A 21,386-nucleotide genomic window follows, 5' to 3' on the forward strand; every position below is an offset into this window, starting at 1 on the left:
GAATTGGGTTGTAGAAAACAACAATGAGGAGTATGAAAGAGGATAGTCATCTTACACACACTCATTCTTTAGCGTGTGGCGTTATAAAGGGAATCAGAGATATCCGCAGTGGGGGGTTGAGCCTCTTCTTGCTTTGTGCTGGTGCTAACAGGATTTAGCAGCCGTGAAACTGGGCTTTTCGGTAGAGCCCAAATGGCTTCCTGACTCACTTGCTGCCTTTGTAGGCTGCCTTTACATCCCCCCCCCCTCCCCAAACTAAGCAGAAGAGTCTATAAGCAGGAGGACTGTTGTTTGCCCTCCTTCAGACCTATAAGCCTGGAGCAAGAGGAAGAGAGTGTGTGCGACTGCATGGTTCGCTACGTTCTTGGCAGGGTTCTGGAGGAGGGAATCATTGCAAGGTTCCAGCAAACCAGACTACCCAAAAAAAATAACAACAAACAAAAAGTAGGAGAGGGGGTCCCTCTTCAGAAACCATGGAAACCAAACTAGGTCACTCCACTAACTTTTTTTTTTCTTTTTCTGATCTAGTTAAAGCATGCGTTTGTATAAATGTGCCTGCATTTCCATATCAAAGATGTTTGAGACCCTCCTCTCATGTGGCCTTCTTATTTATTTCATCGCTGTCCTCTGATTGGCTTCTCTAGGGCAAGCATTAGCAGAGATCCTTTCTACGACATGCTGGCCACCAGGAAGAGACGCATCGCCAACAAGAAATGAAGAGGGACAATCAAGTCAACCTCCAAACCCCCTCCATCTTTATCTCCTTAAGTTCATGCATTCATAAACCACACACACTGCAAAGCTGGACTGAAGAGCACAGAGCTGACTTCAACCCCGAAGGCAGACTTTGGTTTCTTTCCTGGACTCTCCACAAGTTGTATGCACTTGCTGGGGAGACATCACACACTTGCTGGGGAGAAAGCAGCACTCCAGCCAGTAGTTTCTCTTCCATCTCATATACACCCCCCTACCTCCCCAGTCATGCTTATAAGAGGTTTATAGGTTTTCCTAAAGCCCAACTGCCATGTTTCAGGTGCACATGCATGCATGTGGGTTATTGTAGACCAATATGTTTGTATTTGTGTGTATGCAGCAGTGTGCATGCTATCGGTGCATACCGCATCTACAGTATGGGTGCATAAGTGATGCAAGTGTTCCCTCCATTGTGCTTTATGAAAAAGTTGTTATTCAGAATCAGTTCAGATGTGTGGTCATTGACACGGTGCGCAAAATGTAAGAGTGACTGCTGGAGAAGGGGGGAGGTGGGATGAGGGAATGGATGGACACGTTTGGGACGTGGTTATGACCGCAGTGCAACCTCACCTGGACCACGTCATCATCTCACTCTGGTGCTGAATTCTTCTCTCAAGGTGCCACGGCTGAAGAGTAACCTCAGAGGACATCAACAACAACAACAAAAAGATGGCTTAGATTTAGGTTCTTTACAGTCAGCTGGACTGATTTCATTTATCTGTGTGGAGCAGAGAATTTTGTAACGTGCATCCTTTCTTACTTTAGTTGAGTAGCAGTGGCGCTTTTGCTAAAGCTTCAAATTCAACTCGCTTTGTGGACTTAAAGTTGCAATCCTTAAGATTTCAGCACCTCTGGTTTGACAGTATCCTGTCACACATTTCCGAACATCTGCTCCCTTACGAGGGGTCGCCAGAGCAGGTAGCTCCTACACGTTTGCGCCTCCTCTGCAGATCGACCCAAGCATCTTCAGCTCGAGAAGTGAATGTTTGAACTACAGCACAGTCTGCTGTTTAGTGTTTTGACTTTGATTACAACTAGACTTTTTCACAACTTTCCTCACCTTTAATCGAATTCTTTTTTAAAAATAGCAAATATACTATTTAAATATTTTACATATGTAATATGGGGTAACCCATTTCCATCAACCTTAATCTTAGTGAGAAATATATTATGTACCTATGACTGCTTCACAATAACAGCCCTCTTTTTAAATGCTTTTAACGTGAAACAGTAGCAGGATAACATTTGTTGGCAGCTGTCAAACCAGGATCTCATTTCATTGATATCTTAAGGATTAGAACTTTCAGAGCGCTTTCATTTGAGAAAGCCATTTCTGTCTACTGAGTGGGTTTTATTTTTGGCTGTGCAGAAGCCCAGGTAGGTACCAGTCCAATTAAGCTTCTTCTTTTCCTTTCCCTTATCTATGGCCTATGTGAGTGAAGGTCGGTGTGTTATTGTGATCCTGTTTGCATTTGGTTCGTACTCCTAAAGATCCTTGCTTGCCTTTGTGTTTCTTCTCTTTGAACATTTCTATATCTAATAACCAGCTATCATTTTTGTATTTATTTTCATTTGTGAAATGGTTTAATACTACCTGTAAATGTTCAGCAGTGTATGCCTAAGTTATGTTTGTATATACAATGTATAGCTTTCTGGTCTCTTTGTTGTAGTATGCACAAACTCTGTGTGTAACCATGTTTGAGATTGGCAGTTTGCATCAGCTGAAGTTTGGGGTCTTCTTTGCAAAAGCCTTAAACATAATCATTATAAAATATATGGGGGATGATGAATATTGGATAAATAACTGTGACAACGCCGTTTAAAAAGCCATGACTGAGTGAGAAAGGTGGTTGTATTTATGATGATGATGAAGATTATAGTGAATATGATGATGATTATACTAAAGTAATATCGGTGATGGTGATTATATAATTGATGATGATGTCAAAAACACCAGTAGTTTTCTATATAATTGTAAAATACAATGAAAGCCTTGTGGTCAGGGCATGATATTATCTTCTACTGCCCTGTGTGGGCTTATAGTTACATTAACTTTTATATTCTCTGTAAAAGCTATTGGTCACGTTGTACATTACGTGTATCTACATAAAGTATACATAAAGCGGATTTGTGGTGTGTTCATTATTAATGCCGGTCCTGACCTACTTGTTCGCATAAATAATGAGCTGTTATTAATGAAGCACTCAGGCTGCTTAGAGCACGATGAGCTGTTTTTGTGAATGCGGAGGTCATCCTCCATGATGGGGAGCAGTGATGTATACCTGCATCCTGGCGAACACGTGGTAAATTAACAGGAAGTAGGGAAAGGTGAAGGATAACCTATTGGATTTGTGTGTTAACGTGCACAATAAGTGAAGCAATAGCACCCTCTACAGGCTGTTCAGAGAAATATCCACAAAAACCTGAATCTTTAATTTTACTATTTTTCTGCTGTTCTCTCAAATAAAGAAAATCATCAGCCAAAATGAAAAGTCATACGCTTCAGTGTTTACTGTGGTAAAACAGATACTGAAATAAAAAATTTTAATGCTTTATTATGTGAAGAGAACTTTAAATAAAACAACAGCTTTCTTGCAGTAGATTCAGTGTTTATGATTATTACAGTGCTCACTGGGTTTCTCTTATTTTGTACACATCATTTATGTCAATGATGTGAATATAAGTGGCTCATTACATAATAAACCCAAGGAAAACATCCCTATTAAATAACAGCTTTAGTAGATTCATAAGACAAATAAATAAAATAAGGTAATATTTAGTCAGCACAGTAAGACAAAGCCAGATAAACTTCTGGGATACAGATGTGTTCAGCTCTAGGGAAAGGTTTCACAGGTGGTGGTCACAGATCATTACTCTCTTCTTATCCCTCCTGACTGATTATTTTCCAATTTTGCTTTTTGCTAGTGTTCTTGTCACAACTGGTAGGATTAGACAAGGTTTGAACATGTTGTCCTGTAGGGACGTCCTCCCAGTCCTGGATGAGAGCATTGATGAGCTTTAGCTCTATTTGGTCGCCTTGGATACCCTGATACATATCATCCCAGAGGTTCCTGAGGCATTAGTACCTCCTTTATCCAGGAAATGCCTGCACACTCTTGCCACTGAGTTTATTAAACGAGTGGACCATCAGTGGCAGATGTGTCTGTTCTGGTGTGCCGCCTGTCAAGCTGCGAGCACAAGTCCCACTGAAGTATAGCAGGCCCCCATGCCACCCTCATCGAGTCTGATTCTGATAGTTTAGTCAGAAAGATGCCCCTCAGTAGCCCACTGGAGATAATCTTATAGGACTCTGGCAGAACAGATGCTGGTCCTGCTGCTGGGTTGATGTATTTCTATGGCCCTGTACAGCTCTCCTTATGTAACAGCACATCTCATCATTTAAGTCGATAGCTTTTATTCCTGCATTTTGGAGCTCTCATAATCAAATTTGACCCACTTGTGTACTTCTAGTGCCTGTAACAATGACAACTTTGTATGCGGGTATGTTTTATGGAGGTAAAATTGTGTGTGCAAATTGTGTTAATGTGCAAAACAAACAGTCCAGTTCAAAAGCAGTCTGTATATACTTAATAAATGATTGTGTACCTAATAAATAGGTCACTAAAATAGTATATTAAAGTATTATGGACCCAGTGCTCAGCTGATTATCATCCATGGGGGAAAAAAAATTCTACACAAAGTGTGCAGCTTGTGGCTCCATTCATTGAAGCGTAATGTTATTATACTAAAAACGACTTAATGGAAATGAGAGCAAATGCTGAAAATGTCCGTGATACTTAAATCACATAAGCAATACTGTGTGTTTGTGGAGCATTAACTGGTTGGGAATTACAGTCCATTTTATACACAGTTCCCTATTTTCACAGGCTCAAAAGTAATCGGACAGTCAAAAATAGTTAATGCTATATTGTTGTTATTGTGCTTTTGTACTATAAGACAGGTTTGGAAAACTGTGGCTATGACTTGTATTTGAGCAGGTAGCATAATGATGGACACACTTGGTTTAACACAGTTTATTAGAAAAGGAGAGTGAGACATCACAGTTACAGTACTGTGCAGCAGGCTTGAGCTGCCCCTCATTTCTCTATATTTTGCAAGGAAAATGTGAAATAGGTGCAGTGATTGTACAGATTGTGTACAATTCTAACAAGCCTAAAAGTTAATACTTGGTACAACCACCTTTATTTTCCAACCAACCTGGAGTCTGTTACGCAAACTTTCTTGTCATTTCTATAAGTAGTCTGCAGGAATAGTTCTCCAGGCTTCTTGCAGGACATTCAAAGCTCTTCTTTGGATGTTGGATGGTTCTTGTTTTGTCCTCCATCAAGATGATCCCACACTGCTTCAATAATGTTACTCTAATTTCGTACCTCAGGGAGAAAACCCTGTTTCCCTGCTTCTCTACAGTCATCCATCCACTGGGACCAATTTTGATTTCCTGTTTCATAGAACATGCCTTTCAGATACTGTTAATGAAATATGCCCCGTTTCCAGCTAACAGTCATTTTGGGAGTCACTTTGTTGGTGCATAACTGCATTCACTAGAGAAATGGATAAAGTGTGTGTTTTTATTACAGGCTGTTAGTAATAAAGTGCCCCTAACTCAAGTTCATCCGTTGAGTTAGGTGCCTTTTTTATGCTGGAACGATTGATCGGTCAGAGTTAAGCAACTTAACAAAATTAAATCATCAGGAAACGATCAGGAAATGAACTGACAATGAGTGAAAGAGCAGCCGACGTCCAAAGAAAATGCTGAAAGACGTTCCGAAGATTAGAAGCAAACTATTTTTAAAGAATTCAGGGATGGCTCAAGACTTTTGCACAGTACTGTAAATGAGAAAGACTGACTCAGTTAGTCACTGCGTAAGGTAGTCAGTGTTTGTATTTCGGATTTGAATTGTGCGTAAATAACAAAGGTTATTTCAGGTTTTGTTTTTGCAGATTTGCACACTGATAAAAAAAAAAATGAGCTGAGGAAAGAAAAGGACAAACACTGCCTCCCAGTGGATAAATATGGAATCACAGCGGTAAAATGTAAAGTGCTAAAAAAAAAAAAAAAAAAAGGAAAAAGAAAACTGTATGGCAGACATTTATTTTACAGATGCAACGCCCTTTTAACAAAGATCTCTAGCAGCTCCATCAGGAACAACATCATGAATTCATGTAATCTGGACATATATATATATATATATATATAAACAAAAAACAGTGTATATAAAACAAGCATCTATGATTTCATGTTATATTCTGGGTCAATGTATAGCTAAATAAAGAGTCAAAGGCATTTCAACATAACGTCTTGAATATGTTGCCTTTAGTTTGATGACAATCCGGTTTTCCTGCTGCCTATGAAGGTGTCAAATGACAACATCACTGAAAATTAGAACCACATCTGAATGAACTGCCCTTCAACTGCACAACAGCCTTTGTCTGTAGGGTTTGTGAGATGGAGCCTCACGTGTAGTAGGTGGGTAGGCAGTTTTACTGGCTTGTTTTCGATCAGTTTTAAGGGAAAATAAAGGCAGCCAAGTGTTTTTTGCAGCAAACAGTAACCAATAACATGCTCATAGTTTAACACAAATGTGAGGTAAATGAAACTCTGTAGAAATACAAACTGCAAACGACCGGACACATTTTACATTCTGCTCTTTTTTTACGTTTGGCTCTGATTGCAGAGGTATTGCTGATTGTAATCATGAGCAACTTCTGAGCGAAATGTGTGCTTTTGAAACTGCACATCCAATGAAACATCAACCACAGATATCATTGTGCCTTCTGATATTATTGTTATTGCACTGATGTGATCTATACTAGCACATATAGAAGGTCCTAAAACATGACACACTCATTTAAATCACAAAAGGAAGCAAAGAAACAGCTGTGAGGCACTGGAAAGTACTGGAAAAACAGTTCAAAGTAATCTATACTTGACCTTCTGAACATGAAAATAAAAAAAATATTTAAATGTTTTTGAGATCTTTGCAGAAGCAGTGGCACAATGACCATGTATTGTTTCTTCTAAAATCGGCAAATTTTGCAGTCGTGTCTGCTACAACAACAAACTCCCCAAAATCTTTTCTGACCTGATAAAAAAAAACGTAAAAACAAACAACAACTTGCTGAAAATTACTGGTTTCCAAATCACTTGACCACAGTCGTAATGGTGCAAACTCACAGTTAAATATCAACCTTGTATCTTAAACTCTGGCCTTTTGTCAATGCCTGGGTGACTCTTTAGTAACTGGTAGGTTACTAACCGCCCTTCAGCAGGGCGAAGAGGACACCTGATCATAGTCAGGACATTTGAGGAGAGCAGGGTAGCTGGTACTCATCTGAAGGGAAGCTTCACTCGAGATGTCCGAGGGGCTCCGTCCACGTGACCAGGCCTCCGGGTGGAGGAACTGACCAGAGTGGTCGGAGCAGTTGCTGAGGCGAGGACGGTAGAAGCTGGGATGGCGGGGCTGGTAGAGCTCCTCTGCTGCGTAACGCTTCATGAACAGGTAGACTGACATGACGCCGGCGCTCTGCAGTGAGGAAGAGTCAGTTTATTCATAAATAACAATATGATCATTATGGCTTATAGCTTAAGACATTCAGTAATTAACAATATGAAATTATTAGAACACAGAGAGAAGTATGTCCATTTATACACTCAGTACTTGGTTGGGACCATGAATTACTGCATCAGTGCATCGTGCCACTGATGGAGGTGTCTGACGGCTATGCTAAGGTGTTATTGGAGCCCAGGTTTCTTTGATAGCAGCTCTCAGCTTGTCCGTATTTTGGGGTCGGGTATTTCTCATCTTCCTCTTGAAAGATGCTCTGTGGGGTTCAGGTCAGGTGAGCTGGCTGGCCAATCAAGCGCAGTAATAATATGGTCAGTAAATCATTTGGTAGTAGTTTTGGCACTGTGAGCAGGTGGACTTTGCATTACCACGCTTCGATACAGCACTCTGCAAACAGCCAGCCTTTTCAGCAGTGACCTTGGTGAGGGTGCTGATCATCAGATGATATTTACACTGTTTGAACAGAAATTCACTCAAACTGGAAATTAAATATTCGAATGATTTGCGAGTCACCTCTGATGAGCTCATGAGCTATAAACACGAAAAAGAAACTGAACAAACAAAAACAAGAGTGAAACCAAACCTCCAACAAGGCAGCTCACTCTCTGGGCAGCTTTTACTTTGAAGGGAATACCATTATATTTTGTATATATTCAGTTTGTTTAAGAAGCTGTTATTTTCCCTTCTGAAACCTATTTTAATATACTTGACACAATTTTGAGTATTGCTTTTTTAATACAAACACAAAAACCGAAAAACCCAACAATTATAATTAAACATCTGCAGACACTATGCACTAAAGCACATTGTTTCCACATTTCTCTTATTTCATGAACAAAGTCTTGTTTAGCATTAACACATGTACATTCATGTTCACGTTCATGTATTCAAATTGTTGACTTGTTGAACGTATTTAAACATTTGTAACACATTAATGTAATGTACATAACACAACATGTACTCAAAAATGCTAACATGTTGTCATCAGTCTGAAAACCTGTTGTCTCCTTAATAAGCTCTATAAAGCATTTTCATTACTTTGACCTTCAGATCAATTGATTGACATTGAAGGAGGTCAGAGGTCAAATGTAACGTGATATTTTAAATCTTTAAATGGTACTTTCTATATGTTGACAACATATTCCACACTTAAGTTGCAAGGCTTTTTGTCAATTTTCGACCAATAAATCAGTCAATCTACATCTCGACGAATTCATTTAAAACTTTGGAGCCATTGTGTTTACAGACAGAATGACACGCAAACGCAAAAACATAAGTAATGAATACAGGATAACTGAAAGTTTAATTTTTTTATCAATTCAATAGTATATTAGAATAACTAGTATATGAATACTGTAAACATCTGTATTCATGCATGTTAATAATAATATCATAATAACTGTTTACCTGAGGTAATCCTGTATTTCCTCAATGTGAACCCTGGAGGGCAGTAAACACTCAATACTATGAGCACAGTCATTTTAAGGAGGAGATTTCAAAATAAAATCCTTCCTATTTACCTTCCTGTTACTACCACGCATGCCAACAAGTGCACAGCAGCAATGAGAGCTCAATGTTTTTATGTTATCTAGATTTATTCATGTAAACATGTTTCTTCTTGAATGTTTTTTAGCGTGTGAACTGACGGATGCTGCATCCGCAGCCGTGCCAAACAGCAGTAAAAGTCATTTCTTTTTTTATGTTCAGCTTCTCACCTCAGTGAGCAGGAAGGAGAGGGCAGCAAAGGCAAAGGACCAGCCGTACTTATAGGAAAAATAGGCCTCATTGCTCTTCGTCCTGTTCAGCATTTCATCATTTATACTGGAAATGTACAGCACCAGGCCCACCACCAAAGCCAGACCTGAGAGACGGAGAAACTGGATGTTAAAAAAGTAAAAGGGAGACACGACAGGAGATGATCCAGAGAAAGGAGGAGTTGCCTTACCTGAGAGGATAAAGAAGATTCCAGAGACAAATGCCAGGATGGTGCGGTGAGGGCGGACGTGGCCGATGTTATTGAGGACAAAACCGATGAACATAAAGAAGAGGCTGACCAGAGGGAACGGAGTGGCTGAACGGATCATCTCTGAAGAGGAGGATAAAGAGCAGATGAAGGAACCTGCTGTTTAAGCACAAAAACACTAAACAAATGATCGAGCCAAAGAAGCTGAGATATGAAAAAAATACTAAATACTTATAAATAAGAAAAAAAGCAGAATAAAAGTCTTTTAATGTGGAAATTGGAAAAAATGACATTTAGATTACCTTAATATCACAAAGGGAAATTAGGGCCTGTTTTGATCTATTTTAATTATACAGCAGTTTTTTAATTTGTCGTCTTTGACAGAAAATAGTTTTACATTCAAACTAGAGAACCACAGAAGAGAACAATGGAGAACAATGAGTCTTGAAATACAAAAACTATAATAAAATTCCCCCAAATGGAGCGCTGCACTGGAGCTCATTATATCGACTAACTGGAGTGATTTATCCTTCAGTTAAGTTTTGACATTGAGTTTTACTGAAGGACTGTCTGTGAAGAGGCAATAAGTATTCCAGGGAGGAGCAGGCAGCGACGCGAGGGTTCAGATGAGTCAGACGTATGTGGTCTCACTGCATTCAGACTTCTGAACACGAGCTTATTGGAAAACAAGTTCTCAGACAGAAAAATGCCCCCAGCCTTTAATATGAACAAGTGCTAGTTGTGATTACTTATTTTAAAGCTGCAGCTGGAGGCGGTGTCTCCTGCTGGTACTTACTGAGCACGTTCACTGTGGACTCTGACGTCAGCTGGACATTCATTGGCATGATGTACTCGATGGTGAAGCAGCGACCTGACTCATCACCTGCAAAGGAACGAGACAGAAGTGAGGGTGGGACTCATTTGAATTTACCCTCGCAAACATCGGACAAACAGATGTGCAGAACTCTTTGAGGATTAAAAGTCAGTTATTTAAATGACTAGAATTAAAGTGGAGCTTAAAGAAGGTTTAACAATCAGTGAGAACAGAAGCAAAAGGCTGAAACAGGCAGAGAAGAGGTCGGCATGTGGGCAGAGGCATTTTAAGAGACACATGGCAGCCAAAAAGTCCTAAATAGAAATCTGTGGGAGAATTTCTGCCCCACATAACTGACTTAGTGACAATCATATGACACATACTGACACAGGCTCACAACAGTTTTAGATGTGGTGGCAGGGATATCTACTCATTATTTTTGCTTTTTGATGTTTGCTCAGCTGCTCTTGGATGATCAGAGATTTCATAAATGAGCTGTAAATGAACTTATAATGTTGTGTAGTAGAAGTCTACCTCATAAGGGGAAAAAACCTTTTTAAAACATATTTTGGGGCAAAGTTGTCAAACTTGTGAAATATTTTTTGTTTGTTTGTTTGTTTGTTTGTTTTTGAGCAGATTTGTTTGGTGATTCTGTGCATGCCTTCTTTATGTGAATGTGACCATTTAAATGAAAACAAGCTTTAAAATAATAGAGTCTAAGCTTGGTCGTGGGACACTTATCCATTGTAACCAAAGGTAGTTTTGAGACAGGGAATAGTTCCTCTGGTCGTTACTGTGATGACCGAGTGTCAGTATGTGGGAATGTGTTGTTTTGTCTTATTGTGCTACTTATTTTCCACTGTACTCACTTAGACCTTCTCACTGTGGAGTCTTGGAACTCACTTAGGGTAATACGGACATTTACAAAATGCTGTGAATACACAAACTAGCCCAGATTATTCTAGACAAAATATATGGACAAAAGTACTGAGCCATCCCAAAGACAGAAGCTGCTCAGACATGGAAACCCATGCTGTGAAGCTCCCGGCGCACAGCTTTTGTGCTGATGTTAATGCAAGGGGAGACTTGGAATGCTGTAGGTACTGCATCAGCAGAGGTTAGGGTACTTTTACACATTATGTAACCCTGTTCTATAATTTCACTCCTGTCACAAAGAGTAAAAGCAGTGTTACTAACATAGAGAGGGACCAAAAGAGGACACGAGAAGGTTGGACAGCTACAGCTGATGGTAGAAAAGATTATCTGATGTTTTTGAACAACATGGCTATCTTGTTATCTTGTTACAGTGACCGCTGTAACAAGATAACAAGATTTAAACCTTCACTAGTGTCAAGATTGGAGTGACTTTGTCCAAATTTGTCAGTTTTTGCATGTTCTGATTCCCAAAGAGGAGCGACAGTAGCATAACCTGCTGAAAATTAATCACAGTGCAGAACACACAGTACGCTGCAGCTCTGACCTTGATAGTCACGTATAAGTACAACATATCCACTACTTCACTGCAGTGATATTCCCTAATGGCCTTTTTTAGCTTGATAATGCTCTAAAATGCTACACAGGCATGACGTTGTGCAGGACAACGTCACACAGACACGAGGACTCATCCTCTGTCTCCTCATTGCTCTTTTTCTCACTTTTACTTGTATTCGACACTTACTCACAAGCTCTCTTTCCCACTCACACACACAGTGATGAAGTAATTGTGAATGTGTGTGAACATGAATGCTGGTGGTTTACATGATGATACATCACTGTGACAGCTTGCTGCTGTCGCCACCTTTACTGTAGAGATGATGAAGATCTTGAATGTGAGAGTGTAAAATCCAGTGGCGTTATCTGTTCTACACTTTTGATTCATCCATGACTAACTGACAAATTTCAGGAGCACAGAGCTAGCCGTACCCACATATTTCCTTAATTTTTAAAATCTTGTCACTAACCAGCCAGAAAGCAGACTCTCCAGAGGCCAGAGTGCAATGAGGTCTTGATGTCAGTGCTCTGGTTCAGAGGCATAATGACTCCCTCCTCCAGGTACAGCCAGTAGTCGGTGCTCACTGCCACTCCCAGCAGCCCCAGGCCACTGATTGCAAAGACACTGCTCAGCAAAGTCAAGGCCTTCCTGCTGCACGCACTCATGGCCACAGCAGGGTGAGCTCCAGCAGCCGGTGTAAAATACAGAATAATCCCAGCAGCAGGCTGGAGGAGAAAAAGGGAGATGGATGTGGCACTTTAAAAGAAGCTGGAAACAGAAACCACCAAAAAAGATGCTTAAAATAAAAATAATAATAATAATAAAAAAACATTAGGAAAAAAAACACCAGGAAAAAAACAAACTATAACCTCTAAAAAATATGACAAAACAAGAGTTAAAAAAAGATCCTGTGACATATAAAACATGAATTTTTATTTATTTTTTAGCAAAATTCAAAATGTTATTTACACAATTATGACAAAAAAAAACCCTAAAAAAAAACCCTGAACCACAAAATAATTTCCAGAAAATTATTTTATTGAACCTTCTGACAAATAAAAACAAGTAGTCATTAATTATAATTATTAATTTGCAGTTTATATTTTAACTAGCAATTTTATTGTCTTTTGCAATCTACTGCTTAAAATATATATATTGTGCAATTTATTTAGGGTTCTGTTTGTGGGTTTTGTTTTTGTTTGTTTGTTTTTTTAATAATGTAGAGGTCTCAAAAACTCTTACAGGGTTAAAGGCTGAGAATACTATTATTAGCATGAACCTAGTTAGCTTAGCATAAAGAAACTGGGAAATCAGCTCCTGTGACTGGCTACAAGGAACAAAATCCGCCTTCCACTATTTTGTAATTCATGTATCTGTTTATGAAAATTAGCTTGTTCCAGACTATTTATCTCAACTTCTTGATAAACACACTGCTGCTCACTGCCTTGTTTGCAGCTAGCTGCCTTTAGCTGTAGCTAGTATAAGACTGAAGACTGGGGGAGGACAGTCTCTCAGTCTGTAACATCAGGACTTTGAAGCAGTCTATGCTTCAAAGTCCTGATGTTATGTTATGAAGCAGGCTATGTTTAGCTAACTTTGTGGATTTGTTGAGTTTCCTTTGGTATTATTGTTTTACCATCTGAGTTTAGCATGTTTTTAACATGGTTTTGTATTGCTAGCAGCTGTGTTTTAATTTTCTTTTCATTGTTCATTGTGCATATTCCTAGTTTTTACTTATTTTGTTTAACAGCGCTTTGTGATTACTATATGCTTCACACCTGGATGGAAACAAGCTAGTTATTCATCTTTTTTCCCCCCAATATTTGTGCTAAGCTAAGCTAACTGCACACTTCAGGATGTGCTGGTTGTATTATTTGTTTATCTATGTATTTGTTTATTATTTTTGCTGTTTATGAGTAAAATTTTCATGCTAATATCACAAAATCATGAGTTGAGTTAAGTTGAGTTAGGTATCATGAAATTTCAAATTACTCAGAAGTAAACTGAAATTTTGAGAGAGTCAATATTGTGGGACTCATAGCTTCAAATTTTGAGTTATTTTAATGGCAGAAACAAGCTTCCTTAAATAAAGAGTACACGGTTCATGACGGAGTTAATGTTTATATTTCATCAGTCTGGCACCTTTCCCAGTCTCAATTCATTCCATTAAAGAGCAATGTTCAGATTCATAAAACACCACCATAACTTCTAAAATCTTTGCATATTTATGTAAACACAAACTTCAACAAAGAGGTTTCCATTACAGAAACTGTGATGGTGCTTGAGGTGTGTCGCTGTGACACTTTCAGAGAGAAATCAAAATAGAGAAAGAGTGGAAAAAACATTGTAGCATTTTTTTTTCTTTTTACATTTGACTCCAAGTTTCAGTATCACAGAAAATACTAATTTAATCACGAGAATTAACTATCCAACCTCCCACAAAAAGGAAAATGAAGTGTGATTCAATAAAACCTGTTTGAGCCTCCAGGCAGCAGTACATTAAATGTGTCGCAGTCTGCTACTATGAATACAAACGGTCACTTTATCTGAAATCCAAGACGAGCTTCTGACGTTTTACGGCCATGAATCCAACAATGCAAGCCAGCACTGGGATCTGGCCGACTGATAACATAATGAGACATCATCTGAAGAGACAAGGTGATGATTTACATCCCATTTGGGAACCCCATGTGAATAATTTCCGGGTGGTGATAAGGGGGAAGGATCAAGTAGAGGACAGATATTAAAGGGGGCTAAATAGTAGCTAATTCATAGCATATTTATGAAACAGTTTTGCATAAATAGGAAAATTTTCCCTCTACAAGCACATTAATCAGCATAAAGACTTATTTTTGTTTCCCCTTGAGCAACTAGAGTTTAAGCTGCTAAAAAAGCCAGTGGCTGCTCTTGAAGAGATCACATTTTATCAGTAGAAACACCCTCCATATTATCTAAATCATCCCCCAACAAGGTCACCTCATTTACTCTGAAACAGCCAATATTCATATATCACAAGTCAAACTGTTATCCAGTACCATCCAGAGCATTTAATCACATATTTTATTACTTAGTGACAGCAGCGTGCTGACAGAAATTAAAGGATCAATACACAGAATACTGCAATTACATGGTCAGTATTGAAAACACAGAGACCACCAGGACACCTCCAATCGGCATTATTTTAAGTTGAAATAGAATTCAAGATATTTGTGCAAAATCTGCTTCACTATATGTCACATTTTTTAAAAACAAACAAACAAACAAACAAACAAAAAGGTGAGTAAACAATAAGTGGACACTGGAATTCTTCAAATATGCAGTTATATCTTTCTGAAATAGCAATAAAGGAAAAGATTATTGTACAAATATAATGTAAAAACACATACTGGGTTTCTACATGACTATTATAATCTGTCATTACTTCACAGGTTAAATTCCTTTAGAGGGATGGAAAAAACACTCCTTTTAGCATTATTGCTCCATAACATGTCAGTGCACAATATTCACACTTCACTTATCAAACATGAAGGAGCTCTTTCATCCACAATCAAGACTAAACGTCTCTTCTTAATCCAAGATTGAACTCTGACCATGAAGGTTATAAGCACAGTTTCATTGTTACTCCTATTAAAACCAAACATGTTGTCACAATGAAGTACTACAGCTAAGATATGTGTACAGAGCTAAGGAGTACTGTGTGTATAGACTTGTGTAGGAATATTAGATTCCAACTCAATACTCTAATGAAACAGATCATTGCAGGTAACTGATCAAGGATTAAAAATAGTTGACCATTTTAGATTAAAGCTACTGATTAATTAAAAAAGAGAGAGAGAGACTTTATCACACGCACCTGTTTATGATCCGTCTGGCTCTTCCTGCACTCGAGATTGGGCCCAGAGTTGTGAATTAAAACCTCACTCCTGCAGTTTGCCCGCTGAAGGTCTGACTTACGGAGGAAGATCAGCGTTGCTCCGTCGAGTCGGTCACGAATTCGTTCGGAAAACTGTGTAATCTTTGGGTAGAGAGATAACGCATTGCAGACACAGTCCGTGAGATAAACTGAGACGGACCGCTGGTCCCGCTCACTGCTGCGTGATTTCAGAGAGAGAGAGAGAGAGAGAGAGAGAGTTGCATTGTTGATGTTGTGGAGAGAGAGACCTGCTATAAAAGCGAGTCCACTCCACTGCTAATGAGCCAACTGGTCAAAGCTTTGATTAACTCTCTGCGATGAATCAATGAATTTAAGTCAGTGTGATGTCCTTTACATGAACTCACTCTGTTTCTATCAGGACCAAGGACAGCTCCAATCAGAAAAGGATATAGTTTATGTTCTGTAATGAAATTCTTTACAGATCCATGTTGTATATTATAAACTAGCATTTTATCTATTTATGGTCACGTCTTAAAGAAAACACACCTCCAAGCAGGGGTGGAAAACTACCCTGATTATATTCTCACATTATTCGAAAAACTAGTCGTTTGTTCTGCTGTAAAATGGTCTCTGTGATTCATATACACTCTCTGGCCACTTCAATAGCTGCACAGAGGATGTGTACACTGTGGTCATAAACGGACGCATCTGTATTCAGGTAGGCTGCGGTGTTTAAAGTTTAAAGTAAAGTACTCAGTTGGTGCCAAAAGTTTGGTGCTAAAAAGTATCCGCCACGTTATTTCACAAGCAGGCTGAACTATAGATACATGACATGTAATACATTTCATGTTGTTTACTCTAAATTCTGACCCTATAGCTTCGGACTTTGACAAGCAGAAATTCAGACTCATCAAACCAGGCACCATTTTTCGAGTCTTCTATTGTTCAGTTCTGGTGAGCCCATGTGAATTATACACCCCGTTTCCTGTTCTTTGCTGACAGGAGTGGCACTTGTTGCTGTCTTCAGCTGCTGTACTCCCTCCGCTTCAAGTTTCGACGCGTTGTGCGTTCAGAGATGCTCTCCTGCATACCTTGGTTCTAACAACTGGTTATCTGAGTTACTGTTAGCTTCTTGTCAGCTCAAATCAGAAATCAAATCAAATCCTCTGACCTCTGGCATCAACAGGGCATTTTATTTCAGAGCACTGCAACGTCTATAAGTCTAAACGTGCTGCCAGTTGAACCCAATAAAAGCGCCAGTGGCACTAGTTGGTTCAGTTTTTTGTTCACAGATTTTATGATATCGTTTTTTATGGATCATCTTCAAACTTCACAACAGTATTCGAGGCCTTGGGGAACATGAGTACCTTGGTTGGCTAAGCATTTGACCCTCGATCATGTTGCAATAAAAACATAAAACATAATAAGGTTTAGTACAGCACTTGCCCTTTGGGGGGAGTTGCGCTCTCTGAGTCTTTCTTGTATACTGTGATAGTGGAACAAAATAAACATATACAGTACATCATGCATAATTCAATCACTGGTAATTTAATCTCCTTTTCCTCAAGCCAAATAAGGGTGGCGGTGACATGATTAAATCGGTAGGAAATAAATAAACAAACAAAAAGCTGTCTTTTCTTTTATGCATTATTTATTGTGAAATAAAGTCAAATGGGGATTGGTGGAACAAAAAGGTTAAAAGGTAAAGAAAAAGCATAAAGTAACACAAGTAACAGTGTTGAAGTTGCACTTAACCGACCTCAAGGACTGTAAGGTTTTGCTTGTAAAAGCTTTTAAACCACACGCCCGTGCCATCCAGCTTCTGTCAGGTGCAGTGTGTACAAAACACACAGCGATGTGAAAACAATGCGGCATAATGTAATTCATGCGCTTGCTACTTTAGGCATTTCAGCGTGAGACAAAAATACTATGAGGCAAAAGTGAGAACCAGGAAATTTACTGCAATAACTTAAGCTGTGAGTCACACTGCCCGAGTGTAGGCCTGTGGTATGTCACCGCTATTAACTCTAGCAAAGGAGAACTTAAACCATAAAATCTAAACCTAAGGTAAGAAAACAAATGAATGATATCCAGTAGGTCAAATCACCCCCCTTCAAAGCAAGAGAAAGCCTGCGTGTGCCGTTGACATGTGACATGATGTAAACGCAGATTAACACGTGACCACTAAGAGCTGCGATACAGCGTTAGAAGAAAAAGTCCACAATGAAAAAGAGCGGAGGAATATTTTCATTTTCATACTTTATTTATGCACAGTATCCGTCATACCACAAATAACAGAGGAACGAGAAGAATCAGGTTAACAAAAAGCAAGGGCAGTGAAAGGAAACATACAAACATCCCTGTGGCTCTAACTGTAGTGGTTCTGTACCCTGACGAGCCCAACTTATGATGATCTCTGTTAAGGGGTTGTTTTTGTTTTTAAATCCCTCTTTCAGTTCAGATTCTCAATGTGAGACATGTAAACACGCAGATTAAACGTAGAGATCTCATTTTGGTCCTGATATATGTGACAGCTGCAGGTCTTAAAAGCTGCGGTAAAAAGTCTTCCTTAATTTGGCAGTTTATTTTGAAGATTCACTGTTTTAATTTGTACATATTGGTAATTAAAACACAACCCCCCCCTCCCCCCAAAAGAAATACAGAAATAAACAAACTGCTTGACGCACCTGACTGAAATCAAAAAAGACTGTTTGGCACCGGTAAACAAAAAGCCATTAGAAGCAATTTACACACATTTGTCTGCTTATATTTCAGCATTTTAGCCAAACAGGTCCGGCTACATGACAGCGAAACTGGGAAGAGACATGAAAGCGCACGATGCTGCTTGGACTGGGATGGTGGGGGTTTGTCTAATTCTGCGCGGTAAGGTGGGAAACTTCATGCTCCACACCAGGGATCTCTGTATTTCATGCAAGGGGTCTTTCTCATGCTTAGATCAGGCCTCGCCTCACGCATGCACACACGATATATATAAAGAAAGGACGTATTTCGGCCCCGCAGGAAGGGCTCTGAAATCCTCATTAGCATTAACGTGGTTTAGTTACATAAGGAGTCAGCCCTGAGACGACCAAGGCAAGAGGGCATTCAACGGTTCCACGCACAGTAAGTGCTGCATATTCTCTATATGACACTGAGTAGAAAACAATGGATAAGTAGTGGAAATACATATAACAAGGTTTGCTGATACCAAAGCTACCAAAGATTCAGCCAAATGTTATATATCTCTTCTTAGGGCTAATCTAAACATAGAAATGTCCGAACCGTCTACGGTAATAAAAGCACATTCAGTTCGTAGTATAAAATCTGCAAGTAGCTCGTCGCTTCGAAACATATTTACATAAAAGACCCCCCAGATACGAATAAATAAAACAAAAACACGGTCGACTCACGACAGAGGGGGTTAGACGTCGCTCTGAACGTAAAAGCTGTCTTTTAAACAGAACATTAAAACAGGGACAATCTCCCTTTTTTGTTTTTCCCAATTAGGACCCTCTCTTGAGAAGAAAACGTACGACAGTTATATATCAACGCTGTTTATATCGTAATACTAAACTTTACAATGATACCAGACGTGTAATGCATCCTAGAGTCTACTGCTCGTACAGAGTCAGAAAATAAGCATGCAACAGAGATTTGATTTGTGCATATGGAAAATAGCATCGTTATCATTCAAAACACTGCGACTTTTTAGCCACACTTTTCTGACCCTATAGCCACTGGAGGCAACATCTGTTGCATTGAAAAGACCTAGACAGTTTGTAACTGTAGCACAGTTTGACTCAGCTTCTCCATGTCAGGTTAGGTATACTGTAGTTTTACATGTCCTACAAAACAACAGATACAAACAGCCCGTGTTTAAGGGTTTCGGGGGTTTTTTTTCACTGGGAAAAAAGGCCAGAGGAGGAAGAGTGGAGAAAAAACACTACAAGGACAGCAATAGAAATGTGTTATTCCACTTCTACTTTGGCACTCATGTAACAGTATACTACCTCTTTTTTTGTTTGTTTCTTTTAGTATATAAATATAATTTACACATGTAGCAGTTCAGAAGTAGATAAAGCCGGGACAGAGCAGAAAAAATAGGTTCCGTATTTCTTGTGCATTGCAGCTCTTTGTGCGGTGACATGGGGGAAGCATGAGAGGTGGGATGAGCGGGAAAACTGATTAAATACCTAAAGAGATAGTAACTGATACTGACACACATTTGTTCACAAGGTAAAGGCTGCGGGTCTGGAAAAAGAGGCAGAGAGTTAGAATAAAAGAACATACTGTGAGATGTTTGGGAAAGCAATTCTCTTTAGATTGTACATATATGGTTTTCACACTTTGCTCCTCTCTCCTCGGTCGTTTCTCGATGCGGGTGTTGATAGCTAGTAGACGGAGCACTGCGGAGGATGAATCGAGTCTGTTGACAGCGGAAGTGTTTGGTTGAGACCGGAAGGAACCTGTATTCAGTGACAGTCGTGCTTTTTTTTGTGTGTTTTTCCTTCTTTAAAATCTCCATTCTCTCTCTCCTCATACCACGCTGTGCAGGGATGGATGGAGGAACTGAGGGTTGATGTAGGAAAAGCCGGCGAACTCGCCCTGGTCGATGTTGGCAATGACCAGCTGGTCCGGAGGGGTGAGGACGGGTTGGGTACGCGTGAAAAACTTGTCAAAGTTTTCTGCTCCTTTGCCGCACTGAAAGAGATAAAAAAAACAAAAGGATGTCAGATGCAGAAAAGGGTCAGTTATCTTTTTGATCACCGGGCAGTAAAAAGCTGGTTAACAGTAACAGGATTGGAGTGGCATGATGAAAGGTGCTTCCTCGCTTTCATTAGAAAGCTTCACAACAGTCCCAGGGAAGGGGTGCAGGAAAATGTCAAAGCCTGACGTGTAGCCGGGCAGATGCTGTAATTAGATTAGGAGCTAACCCTAAGCACCTACAGTGGAGGTCATTAGCATCGGTTTGTGGCCCCGCTTGGGGCTTTCATGTGTCTAAGCAGCTGAATATATATACGGTTATAGCCGTGTGTTGTGCACAGTCACGACACTTACAGGAAAATGAGACAAATTCACTCTGAATGAATAATCCACAACAAAAACAAACCTGTAGTGCATTTCAGCGCCTGCTGTTCCCAACGCATTTTCCTCAGGAGACATATCAGCATGTGAGCATTTTCAGCTTCTTCTATAATATTACAGAAGCCAAACCATAAAGGCTCAGATGGAGGCTTTGTTTGGCAGTCCCTTCAGACCAATTAATGACACAGTGTATGAGATCACAACTGTGATACACCGCATAAAGCCCCCTGAATGGATGGATCTGCTTTTAGCAGTGTTTTCCTCCCCTTGTGTGAGCAGAGACACATCCGCTGTGCAACCCTGCATCTATCAGGGCCTTTGTGTGAAAGTGAAGGGGAACTCTGCTCTTGGAGAGCTATTTTTAATCATTGGTGGCAGCAGTTGTGTTGCTTCAAGCGCTGTAGGCAGCGAGGGGATGGAGCACGTGGGGGTCCGCAAACAGAGAATGGAGCGTTTGTGGTGACAGCAGGACGTTTAGGTGTCAGCAGCAGGCAGCGGGGCAGGTGGCTGCAGCTGGGATGCAGCCTTCAGTTCTTCGGAGTGCATATAAACCACAACACCAGCTGGAGGTGAACGAGAATACAAACAAAAGACGAGTGTTCGTTTTTTATGTTTGTGTTCTTTAGAATTGTTTACGTCCCACTCTGCATGATTTATTTGAATTTATTGTTTTTTTTGTAGGGGTTTTGCCGAAAGGTGAATAAAACCCCAAATAAATAATGCAACATTGCTGCTTTACGGTCATTTGTGATATTACACTAGACCATGTAAACACCAATCAAATCTTTCTGACACGAAATGCAACATAGAAACAAAAA

At 39.7% G+C, this 21,386-nt stretch overlaps 3 protein-coding genes across 6 annotated transcripts in view; 1 reads left to right on the forward strand and 2 right to left on the reverse strand.

The window, feature by feature from the left end:
- cyth3b (cytohesin 3b) overlaps positions 1–5,957 on the forward strand; it is a 47,162-nt gene extending 41,205 nt beyond the window's left edge. For both annotated transcript variants that reach the window (XM_085155876.1, XM_085155875.1), the window contains one exon: positions 645–5,957. In XM_085155876.1, the coding sequence (XP_085012002.1) occupies positions 645–717 (73 nt within the window). In that variant the 3' untranslated portion in view covers positions 718–5,957. The remainder of the gene's footprint in view (positions 1–644) is intronic.
- A 316-nt stretch (positions 5,958–6,273) lies between these two features.
- cacng5b (calcium channel, voltage-dependent, gamma subunit 5b) lies at positions 6,274–17,601 on the reverse strand. The gene is made up of 6 exons (XM_085155880.1): positions 15,463–17,601; positions 12,079–12,334; positions 10,100–10,186; positions 9,286–9,426; positions 9,056–9,201; positions 6,274–7,298 (listed from the first exon to the last, which is right to left on the reverse strand). Exons 2-6 carry the CDS (start codon positions 12,272–12,274, stop codon positions 7,038–7,040), a joined length of 831 nt encoding a protein of 276 aa, XP_085012006.1. The 5' UTR covers positions 12,275–12,334; positions 15,463–17,601; the 3' UTR covers positions 6,274–7,037.
- A 1,176-nt stretch (positions 17,602–18,777) lies between these two features.
- The window catches only part of prkcab (protein kinase C, alpha, b), a 120,630-nt gene continuing 118,021 nt past the window's right edge, over positions 18,778–21,386 (reverse strand). For all 3 annotated transcript variants that reach the window (XM_085155873.1, XM_085155872.1, XM_085155874.1), the window contains one exon: positions 18,778–20,184. In XM_085155873.1, the coding sequence (XP_085011999.1) occupies positions 20,020–20,184 (165 nt within the window). In that variant the 3' untranslated portion in view covers positions 18,778–20,019. The remainder of the gene's footprint in view (positions 20,185–21,386) is intronic.

The sequence above is a fragment of the Neolamprologus multifasciatus genome, chromosome 4 (assembly GCF_963576455.1).
Source record: "Neolamprologus multifasciatus chromosome 4, fNeoMul1.2, whole genome shotgun sequence".
Classification (NCBI taxonomy): domain Eukaryota; kingdom Metazoa; phylum Chordata; class Actinopteri; order Cichliformes; family Cichlidae; genus Neolamprologus; species Neolamprologus multifasciatus.